We start from the raw sequence: 14,869 nt of genomic DNA, 5'->3' as shown, positions 1-14,869 counted from the left end.
CCGCAAGAACAACATTCTTAGGGCCAAGTTCAGCAGGGGCCACACATGATCCCAGAGTAGAAGGCAATAGGAGATGCCCAGGAGTATCTGAGAGGAGTGTGTGTAATTCAGGAAGACATTGAACTATGTTAGTCCTCTTCAGGTGTTGATACTGGTCTACAACAGCTGTTCTTCTGCATACGATTGCTCACAGGGACACATCACTGTCTCAGGTCTCTGGATCCCTGTCTCTGCTGAGGCAGGGCCAAGCAATGGAAGAGGAGGGCTGGAAGGGCTACTTTGGCCCTGAGGCTGCGGTAATGGCCAGATAGCCATGCCACAGAGGGTCCTTCCCGCACACAGCTACCCAGGAGGGTATGTGGTTTGACCCTTTCTACATCGTGAGGAATACAATTCATGGGAGCCCAGCAGATTGTAAGCACACAACTCAGCTTAAACCAAAACACTGCTGCCAGACTAATGACAGCGTTTGGCGAGTAACCATTAACAACAAGGTGAGCACGATCACCCTGTGCAGCGACCCACCCAACAGGAGCCGGTGGGTCTCAGGCCAGTTCCGACGGATCTGAATTTCAGAGGGGCTGAGCACTAAAGTCAGTGGGAGCAGTGCCTCTGAGAAGCCGGTCACAGATCATCACAGCAGGTACCTTACCGAGGGTGTCAGATGGGGAGCCAAGGTCTGAATAGGATGTCTACAACCCGAGGTAACTTTACTCTAGCTAACTCAGTACCGGAGCAGCGAAGACACGTCATTACAGGCTTCACGACGGGCTGGACAAGTCACCTGGAACCCTGGGTAATTACTGATGTCTGTGCTGCCGCGGCTTCACAGCTTCAGTACCAAGCTAGCTGGAGAACACTAGCTCATGTATGTCGACATGAGCAGCTATTACTCCTTGTGATCGCAGGGCAGATATAGCCTAGGCTGCCCCCTTTTGCCCCTCATGTTGATTCCTTCACCTAAGGTGGAAGGCATGATGGGAAATGCTGCTACCTGAGGTTTTGCAGGCGAGGGGACACCCTTATCCAGCCCCTTCCATCAGATCTATGCTAACTTTATCCATTTCCTTTGAACAGCAGAAGCATCGGTGGCTATTTCTCAAGTGCAGCCGATGTGGGGAGATGGTCCGGGGGCTCGGCAGAAATGGGCATACATCTGTCACCTCTGGGGGCCTGGGTTCAAATCCTGGCAAGCACCCCAAATGGAAATGAATTTGGTGACCTCCACTGAGGCTCACTGCGAAGCACTGCAGGAAGGGCAGACCTTGCCGAGGGAAGGCCCAAACTGGATAATAGCGGCATGGAGCCAAGACCAAGGAAGGGAAGAGCTGGGAAGTTTGGGGTTTATACAGCTGATTCAAAGAGCATGTGGGCATCTTACAGCCAGGATTCAATCCATGAAGGTAGACTCCCCTCTGAGGTGCCCATTTCTATCCAAGCTCAGAGAGGGCCTTGAAAGCTCACTCCAGCGGTCTCTTCCGAAGGACAATCCACAGCTGCAGAGCCCAGCCGCGTCCCCGGATATTGGCCCACACCCTGCTTTCACACCCATGTAAATCCAGAGTCACTGCATTGACTTTAATGGAGTTACTCCCATTCACATGGACAGGAAAGCAGAACCTGCATTATTCCCCAGAGCGAGGGTATACACCTGTGGTGGGCTTTCAGTGCAGGGAGATGCGGTTAACTCTCCCTGGGCCAGCTATCAACTAGAGCGAGTGCACACAGAATGGAGACGCATCGGCATTTCTAAGCAGTGGAAGTTTGCACAGTGCGTTCTCGTATCAGGCATGGCTCGTGGGCAGAGTCGTGAGAGCTAGATCTAGCTTTCATTGAATTCGACAGAAAGTTTTCAATTGACTTTGCTGGGATTTAGATCAGGCCCAAGGTTTCTCTCTTTCACTGGCACCCAATTCACCCACTGTTTTTAAACAAATTAACCCCCAAAGTATGCGACTCGTGTTATGGCCCACCAGAGCCCTTGCTGAAACAGAAACCTGACAGGACTGAACAGAGTAGAGAGCACCAATCTCCCACTGGAATTAACAGGAAGGAAACGTTAAAGCTGCTTCTCCCATCTACGCTGGCCACCCTTCACTTTTGCCCTGCTGTCCCTTTAAATTGGAATCGGTACTGAACCAATGGCGGCTGGAGCTGCTGACTTGCACACCGGATAGAACATGGAGGTTCTACCCCTTTGTGCTGGTTCACAATCCCCTTGCACTTTTTCACCAGATTAGAAATGTTAAGCATGGTGATGGGCCAAGGTACATACAATCATTACATCCTGATCACCTTCACTTCCTTTTTCGTTTTCAGTTAAGCTACTCTTCAATTCCAGTCCTAACTTGCTCTGTACTGTTAGTGAGGGCTGTCAAACAGCCACCACCCCAGGAGGGGTGCATTTCAGAGGCTGGTGAAGCGTGTTCCCTGTGTCAAATTTCTATACATGGTTTAAGATCTTTAAATGCTATGCTGTAGCGAGAGAAAATGCTGGTTAGCATTTAAGTGCATGCGAAATCTATTTAATAGAAATCACAAACATACGAACAGTGGGAAGATCAAGGAGGGAGCAGGGTTTCTAGAGAAGAAGATGCGATTCATAGGAGGAGATTTTAGGTTCGATATCAGGAAAATTTACTATGCATCATCCCCATTAGCAGGAGGAAAGCCCCTTCCTGGGGCAGTTAGACTGAGATTGTCAAACGTGTCTGAGGGAGTGAGTTAGGCATCCAAAGGCCATGGAAATTCACTGGGGCTGGAGTGCCTAACACCCTTTGGCCCAGCCTTAAATCTTATTGGACAGAACACCAGAAAACTGACAGGAGAAAACTGAGAATGGATCAGACAAGACCATAAGGGCCCTTGCCCCCCTCTCTAATTTCTTTGAGCCCCTTTCCGTCAGCCTTACCCCCACAAAGGAAAACATCACATCTCATGCCATGGTCCCACTGGAAGCCATAGGGCTACTCCTGGAGAAGGTGTTATGCTAGCCTCAGGCCCCCTGAATCTCATGAACAAAGGAGTAGATTTTCAGAGGGGCATGGCCCCCCTTGCAGTGACTCTCAGTGGGTGCTGGGTACCTACCTGCCTGGGGGGGCTTTGAATATCTCCCCTTATGATTTTGTTTTTACAGGCAGAAAAGAAAATAGCATCTGAAACTGGAGGGGGAAAAAAAATCTTAAACAGTCAAACGGACTAAAATAAAATGTATTTTAGAAAAAAATAAAAATGTGCATACCCCATCTGGGCTGAGAGCTGGATGCCAGGATCTCAGCTCCAAACGCTTAACATTTGCTTTTTATAAACCATAAGTTCTGTTAACGGAAATGCTTTTGGGACCGATTCTGAGTGGTGCTGCAAAGCACTGAGCTCCCCTCAACACTGATGGAGGGGGAGCAGAACCTGTTCAGCATCTCCCAGGATCAGCCCCTTTAAATACAATGGAGCCATCAGAGGGAGCAAGTATAAGCAATAAAGAAAACCCAAAGGTTAGAGACTATAGTTTGTCTTTGTGGCTAATTAGCTTCCTTTCTTGTTAGTCACTTATGTCTACGGTTTTCAAAATCTAGTTTGAACAGAGGAAAATATGCCGTCCTACTGAGTTAATTCTATAACAGCAAATATACTGTACCTCAGGTACATTTTTCTTAAATTCCCGGCTGAGTTCAATTAAATGTTTATGAGAATGTTCACTCTCTTCCTGCCGAGCAGCCAGTTCTGAAGCAACAGAATTAAGCTCCTTCTGGAACAAAACAAAACAAAAACAAAAAAGAAAGAAAGAAAGAAAGAAAAAAAGATGTTTTTGATGCATTTTTTTAAACTGTACACATCATTCTCCCAAGCATTTCATTTTCCTCCCTTACAAAGCCAAGACCTGCAATATTGACAAGGAGGCTGCATGAATAATTGAAGAAACTATGTATTCAACGCAAAATAAAATAAAATAAAAGCGAGATAATCAAGAAACAGCTCATCAATATTCTCCCCCCTTCCACCCTTTCACTCCCAAAAGGAACAGTGACATAAGCTCCACAGTAACTGCAAAAAACATATCACCGTGGTAGTGTCAAAATAGTAAAGTGCAGCATATTGTATTGCCAGATTTTATTCTAAGCTTGCTTTGTTGCCAGATTCCATATATCAGCAGAGAGGGAAGAAGTCCAACTATGACTTACTTACACTTAAGTGTTCATAAATATGCCTTTTAAGATATATATGGCTTTTTAATTTCAGCAGAATTTGGGAAAATGGAGGTGACGATATTAAATAAACTGACCTTTTGGGTATCCCGCAGTAAATCATGCACAGTTCACTTCAAGTGCAGGGAAATGTTTCATTAAAGAATTATGGATTCAGATCAAGCTGGTTTTGAAGAGCACTAACCTGCGTGTGTGAAACCGCAATCAGATGCAGGATTTAAAATGGCATTTAAAATAAAAATCACCCTCCAAGCCAACAGATATAGGCTAGGGGAGAAGGGGATAATACACTATGCGTAGCCGCATTTGTTAGGCCTGTATTTTTCATCGTACCCTCCTTCTCTTCTTGACTTTAGTGTTTGCAAATTTCACAAGGGGAGCGCGTGGCCCCATTAGCAGTCATGGAATTCATTTGCATAATTCAGGCCCTAGTCTGCCGGTGTGCTCTGCTGTCTGTTTGCATCACAGGGGGGTGGTCCCCTGGCTGGCAAGTCAGGCTGTGGTATAGCATACCCTGGGACTCCAGGAGCACCGATCAAATTCTACTTTGTCAAGACCCAGCACCGTAACTGTCATACGCGTTCACACTTTTTACAAACATGCAAGTACATGCTGGAAATACTTCTGGAGGAAAGTGCTATGTATTGGCACTAAAGGAATTAGTGGGAGTAGCCGTTACATTGATAGTCACTTATACCCGTATAGTCGGCATGCACAGCTCAATGCTTCCAACTGGAAAAGCCAGCCTCCAGATAATGAAACATGGTGACGATTAGGTAGAAATAACACGGTGCACTTACCACCCAAATCCCAAAGCGCTTTACAGAACTGGGGAACTAGCATTATCCCAGTTCGACAGTTAAGTGTCTTGTCCCAGAGCAATTCAGTGGCAGATCCAGGCAGAGAACCCAGATTTTCCATCATTCTGTCCCAAGCTCTAACTACTACATCTCACTTCTTCTCTTCCAGTATTTCTCCCTTCACCCCCAAATCATGAAATACACAGTAATTATCTGACTTCTATCAGGTGAGACCAGTAAAAATTTATACCAGTGCCATAAAACTCGGCAAAACGTAGAGGCCTTTGCCTGATACAGGACTACAGTAAGAGTATATATTCTGGCCATCAAAGCCTCATTAGAATTTATCTGTTAACACAGATTCTAATTACCACCCTTCAGTCTAAGGGAAGAGACACAAACCGTAAAATGTAAGAGGGGAAAGATTCTATTAATTGCTTTTTGATAAATCGGAGGCTGAAACACTGATGTCACAGGGTCAGAACGTATCCGCGTTAGTCTCAGATTGTTCCTCCATCTCCCAGTGTCCTAATGGGATGAACTGTACATGCAGCCTGCTCTGCCCAGCACGTGGGACTGAAGCTACAGTTCACTGCTTGGAAAAGAAAATGCTACAGCAGGACCTCATTAACCTGCAGGTGTTAAAAGCACACCGAGAGTGGCCAGGAGCCCTAGGTGCAGTCAGGAGCCCAAGCCCATGCACACTGGCAGCACAGAGGAACCATGGTTGCTGCTCCAGATCACAGGTGGAACAAAGGCCTCGGAGGGGCTGCCAGGCCACATGGTGCAGTACACAGGGAACCTGCCTGGGAATCAGGAGACCAGGTTTCTTCTCCCAGCTTTGCTGCTGACTCACTGTGAGGCCTTGAACACTTCCTGTAACGCATCCTAGCTCAGCTTCCCCATCTATAAAGCGTGGATCATGCCGAGATCCTCAGCTGCAACGTGGTGTCTAGGTTTTACTATTCTAGCCTCTCGATCAGGTTCTGCAGAGCTCCCCACCCACGGCCCTGCTGGAGAAATACACCTACACTCACAACCTCCAGTACCTGGCAATGGGCCTCCCTGGTGCTCAGACCCCACGGGGATAGGTGCGGCCGAGGAGCCTGAGCAGCAGTCACCCATGAGCATTTCCGGGGCTCCACTGTCCGGAGCAGAAATAACCTCAGTGAGCACAGCTGAATTTACTCTGGGGGCTGCTCAGCTGTTCCCCAGTACTCTGCCCTGCCCTCTGACAGGGGATGACATCAATTGAGGCCTTCTTCGAGCCCCACCAGGGCCCTCCTGGGCAGCCGCATCCCCCTGCGGCCCTCACGTGGGCGATGGGCTCAGGAGACAAAACTGTTTAAAGTAAACTCGTTCTGCAGAAAGCGATAACCTACCCACGCGAAAGCCACTGGCTGCGAGGCGGCTGCGGGGCAAGGGGCTGGCTAGTTTCCTATCTCATGGTCAACCGGTTACTGAACGTCTCGGTGTGTAACTAGGAGGCAGGAGTTGAGGTAAGAGCCATTAACAGCCATTATCAGCATTCGGCCCCATACATGTATCGAATTCTGGCCAAGGCTGGGCTTCCCTGGATAAGGCCAGAATTCAGACAAGAGACCACTCAGTAAGCAGAGGAGAACCCCTCTGCCAGCCTGAATATGCAGCACTGTCACCTCCCCCACAGCCCCATTTGATCTTCTGGGGGACGCGCTTGCACAAACCGTGTCATTTGTGCCAACCTTTCCATTTCGATAGGCTCCTCTGATTAATGGCACATCAGACACAGACATGCGGGAGCCTCCGAGCAGCCCGTTCTGAATAATAAATATCCCACTTTCCACTAACACAGCAGCGTCCACAGGGTCAGACGGGCTACATCCTCAAGCCACACGCCAACAAGCAGACAGCTTGGGAAGGGATTTGAGTCACCGAGAACGGACACCCACAATGACCGTGACACCTGCTAGGGCGCCCAGCAAGCAGAGCTGAAACTACAAGCTCTGTCCTGCTCTTCTTCACCTCAACAGGAGCTTTTGCTGCTGACTTCTGACAGGGGCAGGGGCCGCAGAGACTTCAGTTCCAAAAAGCACTGATCCAACAGAGAAACTTGACTCCAAGCCCCACCTGAACTCAACCCTTTGAGGGGTTAGAAAAAATTCCCATGAACTTTTTATTCATTCCCTAGTTTATTTATACATCCCTTGCGCGCACACACACATAACATACAGCGCAGCCCCACACCGCCTGTCCAGGTTGGTGACAGAAGCAACGAGATAACAATCGGCTGGTATATCCTCCCACAATGGGACCAGGGGAAATCCCATGAGGAAACCTGCTGCCACAGCATTTCCCTCCTGACATAGGGATGAAAACACCCCAGGTAAGTACTGATATGGAGCACCAGAGGCCGGACTGCTGCACTCCTAGAATCCCGAGACGGGAGGCCATTTTAACCTAACATTTTAAGGAGGGTGTCTGGTCTGGCAGCTAGAGCTATGGACAAGGAGTCAGGCCTCCTGTTTGTATCCCCACCTCTGCCAGTGAGACGCTGGGGTCTTTTGGGCAGGAGACTAACCTCTGGGCCTCAGCTACTCAGTCTGTGAAATGGGGTGAATAACAGAACCATACAAATGTAGGGCTGGAAGGGATACTGAGTGGTCAACGAGTCCAGCTCCTTGCGCTGAGGCAGGACCAAGGAAATAGAGACCAACCCTGACAAGCGTTTGCCGAATCTGTTCTTTAAAACGTCCAGTGACGGAGATTCCATGCCTGTTCCAGAGCTTAACTCTCCTTATAGTTAGAACGTTTCCCCTAAGAGCTAACCTAAATCTCCCTTGCTGTAGATTAAGCTCATCACTTCTTGTTCGGCCTTCAGTGGACATGGAGAGCAACTGATCACCATGGTCCTCTTCACAGCAGCCCTGCACAGATGTGAGAACTTCTCAATAGTTACCTGCCCTGTAGGGGACGTGACAGGCAGTTGCCTCACTAGGCATTCACCCATTCAAAGAGAAGCAGGGCAGGGCAGTGTTCTCGCAATGACTGCACCGATATGCTTCTCTGACTCTTAACTGGCTCTTCGGGCTTAGGCGGTGCAGGACGTTCCTGAGCACAGCAGGTCTCCAACGTTAAACAGTAATGAGTCAGGCCACCAAAAATCACGTGTCTGATGTTGCCCTGGGAACATCACCAACACAATTCTGCGCCAGGCACAGCATACAGCCGTCACGTCAACTGCCCCTGGAGACAAATCTGCCAGAGCAACTGGGAAGGGGCCACCGCGCCAGGAGGAATTGTGCTGTGTGATATCTCATGCTCTGGGCCCAAGCTGAGAACAGAACCTAGGACGCAAACTCTGCTCACTTACCCCAGTGGAAATGCAAAGTCGCTCCCCCAATGTCAGTGGAGTCGTTCCCAATACCAATGTCACTGAGAGCAGCGTGTGGCCCTGAATCACCCTCAATGTCCTATGCCTCTTTACAAGCCTCTCCTTGTTCCTGCATGTGGCACAGGGAAGGGATCCGTCCACGTGAGAGAGAGGGAAATGGCTGACTCTGCTTGCGTGGCTGCAGCGGGAAGGTGACGCAGAGGAAGAGGGCCTGCCAGGTTTGTGAAGCAGGGCAGAACAAGACAGATTGCCGTGCACAAGACAGATTGCGGTGCACACGGGCGCACGGTAGACGGGATGTTAGACAGGCCGGGTTACAGAAGCTATCAATCATTTCCTACATATTATGTAAATTTCTGATGCTAAAGATGTATGGAGTCAATTATCAGGGGTCACTGCTGGGTGTGAAATTCATACAATGAAGCTCTCTTGGTCTCAAATGAATTTGAGCGAGATTGCAAACTTACTGCCTTTTATTGGACAATATAAAATATTTCACTGTTACATAAAAAATATTGGAGAGAAAGCAGATAAAACTAAATCCTGTGTGTATACAGAGAAACAGGGAGTGAAAAATGGCAGTCAGCATCTTTTTAATGTCCTTTTGGTGCGGTACAGGAATACTGGTTGTGAAGCAGGTTTTATTGTAGGTTTCATGATGGCACAGTGGCAGCCTGTGTTTCTAACACACGGAAAGATTTGGGTTTGGAAAGCAACCTGAGAGATCCAAGCTCTCCGGAAACACAAGCCTGTTCTCAGCTACACCAGAGTAAATCGAGAGCAACGGGCATCGGCGTAAAAGCTGTGCCAATGCATGGAAGCAAAGCCAGAGAGCGACAAGCTCCTGTGTTTAATTTTGAGCCGCTTTGTTGTGTGTCTTGTTCTAACTGTCACTTTCTGGCCATGACAGAGATCAAAGAGTGAAATGATGAAATGTACATGGAAACCCATTTCTCGTAGACTTGTCCAGGGCTTTCCGTGACACACAGTACTTAGTCAAAGGCTTCGGTGTAATCATTAGCCAATAAATCACAGCCATGGTTGTTTCTTGTACTCTCTTGTTTAATAACTTAATAAAAGCGAAAGAACAGTAAATACAGTACTAGCCTCCTAACACAAGCACTGCCTCGTGAGTTTGGTTTTGTGCACAGTAACATTTCCAAACAGTTTAGGAAGATTATAAATAAGAACAGAACAGAACAGCCAAACAGGCCCTGAGATAAAAAACCTGGGACAGTACAGAGCCAAACCTAAACGCTCCAGCCAGAATCCTTCTGTTTGCTGGCTGTCAAAGTGACCTCTCAGATCGGGGTACCAGCATACGTGGCGCTGGCACCATATGCCGAGCTCCCACTGTGTCAGTGGGGGCTGCGTGTGCAGTGCGGATGATAGGTCCTGGGGATGAGTCTGTAGCGGGGATGAATGGGCAGCAGAACTGCTGTTCCTCAAGCTGAGACTCATTGTAACACCAATGATCTCACACGTGTGGCATGCAGCGCCTGGCATCCCCAGGTGTTTTACAAGCTTTCCTATCAGACTGTACAAACCGTGAGAGGGGAATCGCTTCCTCCAGCGCTGAAACGCAGCCACCTCCATGGTACAACTTGTCAGGAATCCAGAGGCCCTTTGCCACAGTTAAATACATCCCTTTATTTCTGCTAAGGACCAATCCTCTGCCTGATTAGCCCCACCTCCAAACTGGAGCCTTCCCTACATTTTGCTGTAGGACTGGCCTGTGCTTTCTGGCCATGCCAACAGAAAAGGGAGGTCTCTGGATGGGGAAAGGAAGCCAATCACACTTCTATTGAACTGAGCTGAGCACATATAAATTGACATCAGAATCACGGAGCTTTCACTTGCCCTCGACTGCCCATTCCGAGTCAGCCCTTCAGAGAAGTGGGAGCGAGGTTCTATGAATCCCAGGAGACAGGCTCCAATGTCACACGATGAACCTCTTCCTCCTCGGCTTCACACCTCGGGGAGTCATCTGACCCCAGGCACCTCTGCCCTGGGAGCACGCTACACCCTCTGTATTCAGACAAGAGGCTCGTACTCAGCACGCCCAGAACTTTAAGGACGTGCTTCCATTCCATTGACTTCAATGCAAGTTAAGTACACACTTAAATTGAAGTGTGTTCTTAAGAGCTTTGCTGAAAGGGGACCTTTCTGACCACGAGGTGGAAGGTAGTGGCCCTTGGTACCTGCTAGCTATTTGATTTGCATATATGTTAGTCTCAAGGCAACACTATGCTGGGAAAGGGGAGCCACGCAGCAGGTCTGAATTAACACAAGGTCAGGCTGGGGGTTATCTGCGGGTCCCACGATTACTGGGGGTCCCCCATCCCCTAAGGGAAATGATGCTATTAAGCAGTATAGGATAGTGCTGTCAGCGCTCCGCAACCCAGCAATGAAGGGAGTACACTGGCACCATACACTGGTTAGAGAGGGCTGCAAAATATACCTCTGAGTTTCCAATGCCTCCAGCACGTCTGATCCATCTCTTGGCCACCTTCTCTTGCTGACAGATGAGCCGCCAAGCACACCTGGCTGCAGAGCCACTCTCTGGCCCGGGAACACAAACTCATTCCAGGTGTAACTCCTACATTTGGCCCAATGTGACATGTCCACAGTATAGGTCCCATTGTTTAGAGTCCCACCTGCAAACAAAACCCCGTTAGCATAACCAGGGTTTGACAGGCTCCAGAGAGAACAGCTACAAGCCACCACTTTTTCAACCTGTCCAGATGGCAGCATTCCACCCAGAAGCACAAACTTGTGTCTGGCACGTTGAGCTGTCCACACCCACTGCATACTTGCAGCGGTGCATTCTGGGAAAACCTGGGCCCCTGTCTCACATTGTACTGGCTGCTGAGGCCACAGAGAATTGTGGGGGTTTAGGAGGGGGCAGAGCACTTTGGGATGGCCATCTCCACAGATGTCTGGGAAACAGGTTTGGCTCGTGCTGTGCATTGAGCATGGGAGGGGCTCTATAAGGGCCCAATCCCACACAGGGCTGCACAGCCAGTTACTAGCAGCCCAAAACTTTGGGCAGCCCAAGTGCTCAGTGTGAAGCCCAAGGACATGGCAATGGAAGGTCCCGTATGCAATGGAAGCAGGCTGGAGTTGTAGCGTATCTAGGAATCAAACCTTGCCCTTATAACTAGACTGGATTGAACATTACTTTGTGGGCTACTCAGCTCATTTCACAGGAGGTAGGTAGCATGGACAACTGAGGTTCTTCCATTCAAAAATTCCACTTTAAAAACAGATGAGAAATACTACTAGTTTTTGTCCTCCAAGCCCAGCTCACAACATCCCTTAGCTATGATCCAAATTTAGCTCTGTCCCACAGAAACCTGCTGTTCCCAAGTTTGTGACAGTCAGGTACTAGAGTCCAGAAAGGTGGAGTCACTAACTGAATCAAAAAATACCCTTTAAACTGAAGAAATTAATATGCCATGATCTGAAACCTTCTGTGCTACATTCCTTGTCTGGGATCTTACCAGTTCTTAGCCTGGGTCCACTGCCCTTTTGCATATGAGCATCACCCGACTCTAGCAAGCTGCAAATGATCAATTCCAGATACATTTTCCTGATAGTTTTCCTGACTTATTCCTCTGTTAGCATATCTGTCCTCATTTGCAGTCTCATGTACTAGCATAGGACATTCTTATTTCATGTTCACCAATACATCAACCCTTCTCTGCTACGATAAAAAGAAAAAAAACCTTTAAGAATCAATACCCCTCTCTCTACCTATATTTTATTAAAAACTTTACCATCAATACTAATGTTTAAATCCCCACCAAGCTGAGTTGAATTACCTATAAACTGTATCCACCACCACGAGGACTTCCTTTCTACCGGCAGGAAATAAAAGTGATAAGCAGAGGTACTTAAATAACAATGCTAACCAACTGAACCAACTGAATTCAAGAACAGACAACTGAATGCCACAACCAGATGGGGGGTTCATTTCAGTTTGGTGGCACAGGTTTACTTTATGTTATTTTTACAGACAAAACTTTTTTCTTTCTCCAATGTTTTAAGAGTGAAAGCACCAACTAGAAACGAATCCCCGTGCAATCAAAAGTACTTAGATCGTCAGGGTTCTGTTCTCCCCTATATCTTTGCTCAGCATGGGTGGGCAGGAACATTAGTTAGAACAGCCATGGGACTGCTCTAAATTTAAAGTAGCAGAGAATCAACATAACAGCTCCACTCCACCATGCCCCCTTGCTCCTCCAGCACTCCACCTACAGTGGCTGGCACATGAGCCTTCTCTGCCAGTTCTGTGCCAGCTGAGAGATCCTCTTTGCAAGGGGAATTTGCCACTGGCCATTTCTGGATGCAATGGAACCCTCCCACTTTTCAATATCTGAGCAGCACAATTTGCACTGGAAAACCTGGACTAGAGAAGAACAACTGGGTGCAGTCAAACAGATGCCATAATTTGCACCCCTAATTCTGCAGTCCTGATCAGTTAAACCTGCACAGTTAGATATACTTGGTAGATACTATTTAAAAATGTGATCCATAAGGTTCTCTAGGTCCTCTCTTTTCCTCCCAGGGGAACAATGTGTTTTCCAGTGTTCTGTCCAGTCTATGCTCAAATGTCTTGGCAGATGCAGCCACCATTATTTTCCTTGGGAGGCTATTCCATGATCTAATCTAAAATAGACGGTCCCTTTCCAAAGAGCTTACAGTCAACATATATAACAAGAGACAACAGCTGGATACAGACAGATGGAGGAGTGCAAGAAAACAATGAGACTACATTGGGCAGCATCACAGGGGGTAGTCTCAGCACTCCAGCTGCCTAACCCTCACCATGTTCATGAGCTTCCGGTATTAAAACAAGCAGAAAAAAGCAGCCTCCCCTTCCCCCCACCAACGTGACAATCAATAGCCCCCCATCCAGCATGAGCACAAGTTGGGACTTTTCAAAACGCTTAGCTCGGTTTCATTGACTCCAATGGGAACAGAGCTAGGATAATGCTAAGCACTTTGGAAAATCCCACCCTGCACTGTTACTAGACAGAGCTGGATGGGAAATGAAAAAAAAATTCACTTTTTCATCAAAGAACCCCAAACCCAAACATTGTAGGTCACCAACCTCCCTGCCCCCAAATGAAATTTTTTGTTGGTGAAAGTTTCGATCTAACTGAAAAGCTATTTTCCAGTGTCAATTTGTTTGGATGGGAAATTTTCGAACGGTTCTATAAGCCAAGCAGCAGTGAAGTTGAAAATTCAAAGCGGATCCCAGCCAGCCAGCAAATGAAGGGGGAGAAAGGAAACACTGGAGCTGAGAAGTCTCCCAGGAACTGGAATCTCCAAGGCCACTTGAAATTCCTTCTACTCTAGGCTCATTCCCTTCCCCCATCTCTCAGGCGGTTGGTTTGTGGATTATATATTAGAGCTGGACCAACAAATACAGACAAAACCATTTTTTTCCATCAGAATACGCCAATTTGTCAAAACTGGAACATTCCATGGAGATGATTCGATCTCAGCTAATTTCTGATGTAATCCAGGCTGCGGTGTGATGGAACCTTGCCTGCCAGAAACCTACCTGGCTCCCGGGCAGGCCCAGGTCTTCCATGGTGTTTGGCTGCAGGACAGCCTGCTGGGCAAACTGAACCAGAGACCCCAGGGCCTCCAAAGTCTAGGGCAGCCCGGCAGGCTTGAAGTGGGGCACCCAGCCCTTTTAAGGTCTGACTCTCAAAATATTGGGTTTTCACTAGAAAAAGGAACGCAACCAAATCCTGAACTATCAAAATCCTCCACAAAATGCAATGATCTACCTCTGCACAGCTCCAGCTAAACTCTGTTTATTGCACCTTAGCAGCAGAAAGAAATCAAAGCCATCAAGCATGAGGGACAGCTTCTGGGGCACGAACAGCTGTGACTTCTTCCGGCCTTTGCGTAGGTAGAACTCCAACTCATTTCATAGGTGGCGAGATCGGTGCTCCAGTTACCTCAGGAGGGCCAGGTGCAGCCTCATTCAGGTCAATGCAAAGGCTTCAGTGGGAGCTGGATCAGAAGGCTCTAATCTGGGATCAAACCACCAAACTGTGTCTTAAGGTTTCAGATAAAACTAAACCCAGTGGTTTTCAGTGCCCACCCTGCTACTGCAGAAGCCTATGGGATCCTGTCACTGACAGAATTGGTGCCCTTTGCTAGTCCATACAAGCCATTTCCTCTCCTTCAAAAACAAAAAAGTCATATTACAGGCATTACGAAAAGGCTTCTGGCTCACCCCCCGCATACTCCTATTTTGATACACCTCCATAATTAACTTTGCTTGTGTTCTGGGGTAGATGCCCATCATCGAGGTAAAAATGGAGACCTCAAGCCCCTTCTCCACCAGTCCACAAACACTCAAGACCAACATCATACCCAATCCCCTGGGGAAGAGGGAAATCAAGCGTACGCCATACCCCATTAAGGTACCACTTCCTGGTTGAGGAGGAAGCAGTACTGGCCAGTGGCCC

The 14,869-nt window shown here is 48.0% G+C and overlaps 1 protein-coding gene across 5 annotated transcripts in view; it reads right to left on the bottom strand.

Moving 5' to 3' along the window:
* Nucleotides 1-14,869, bottom strand: part of CUX2 (cut like homeobox 2) — a 219,978-nt gene that overhangs the window by 87,661 nt on the left and 117,448 nt on the right. For 4 of the 5 annotated variants that reach the window (XR_007769554.1, XM_050924577.1, XM_050924578.1 and 1 more), the window contains exon 2: nt 3,635-3,745. The exons of the other annotated variant lie outside the window; for it this stretch is intronic. Coding sequence is in view for 2 of the 4 variants with exons in the window: in XM_050924577.1 (XP_050780534.1) it covers nt 3,635-3,745 (111 nt within the window). In the remaining 2 variants the exon portion in view is untranslated. The remainder of the gene's footprint in view (nt 1-3,634; nt 3,746-14,869) is intronic. 5 annotated transcript variants of the gene reach the window in all.

This window comes from Gopherus flavomarginatus, chromosome 15 (genome assembly GCF_025201925.1).
Source record: "Gopherus flavomarginatus isolate rGopFla2 chromosome 15, rGopFla2.mat.asm, whole genome shotgun sequence".
Taxonomy (NCBI): Eukaryota; Metazoa; Chordata; order Testudines; family Testudinidae; genus Gopherus; species Gopherus flavomarginatus.
Note: the sequence above shows the minus strand (reverse complement) of the source record. Positions and strands in the feature narration are given on the sequence as shown.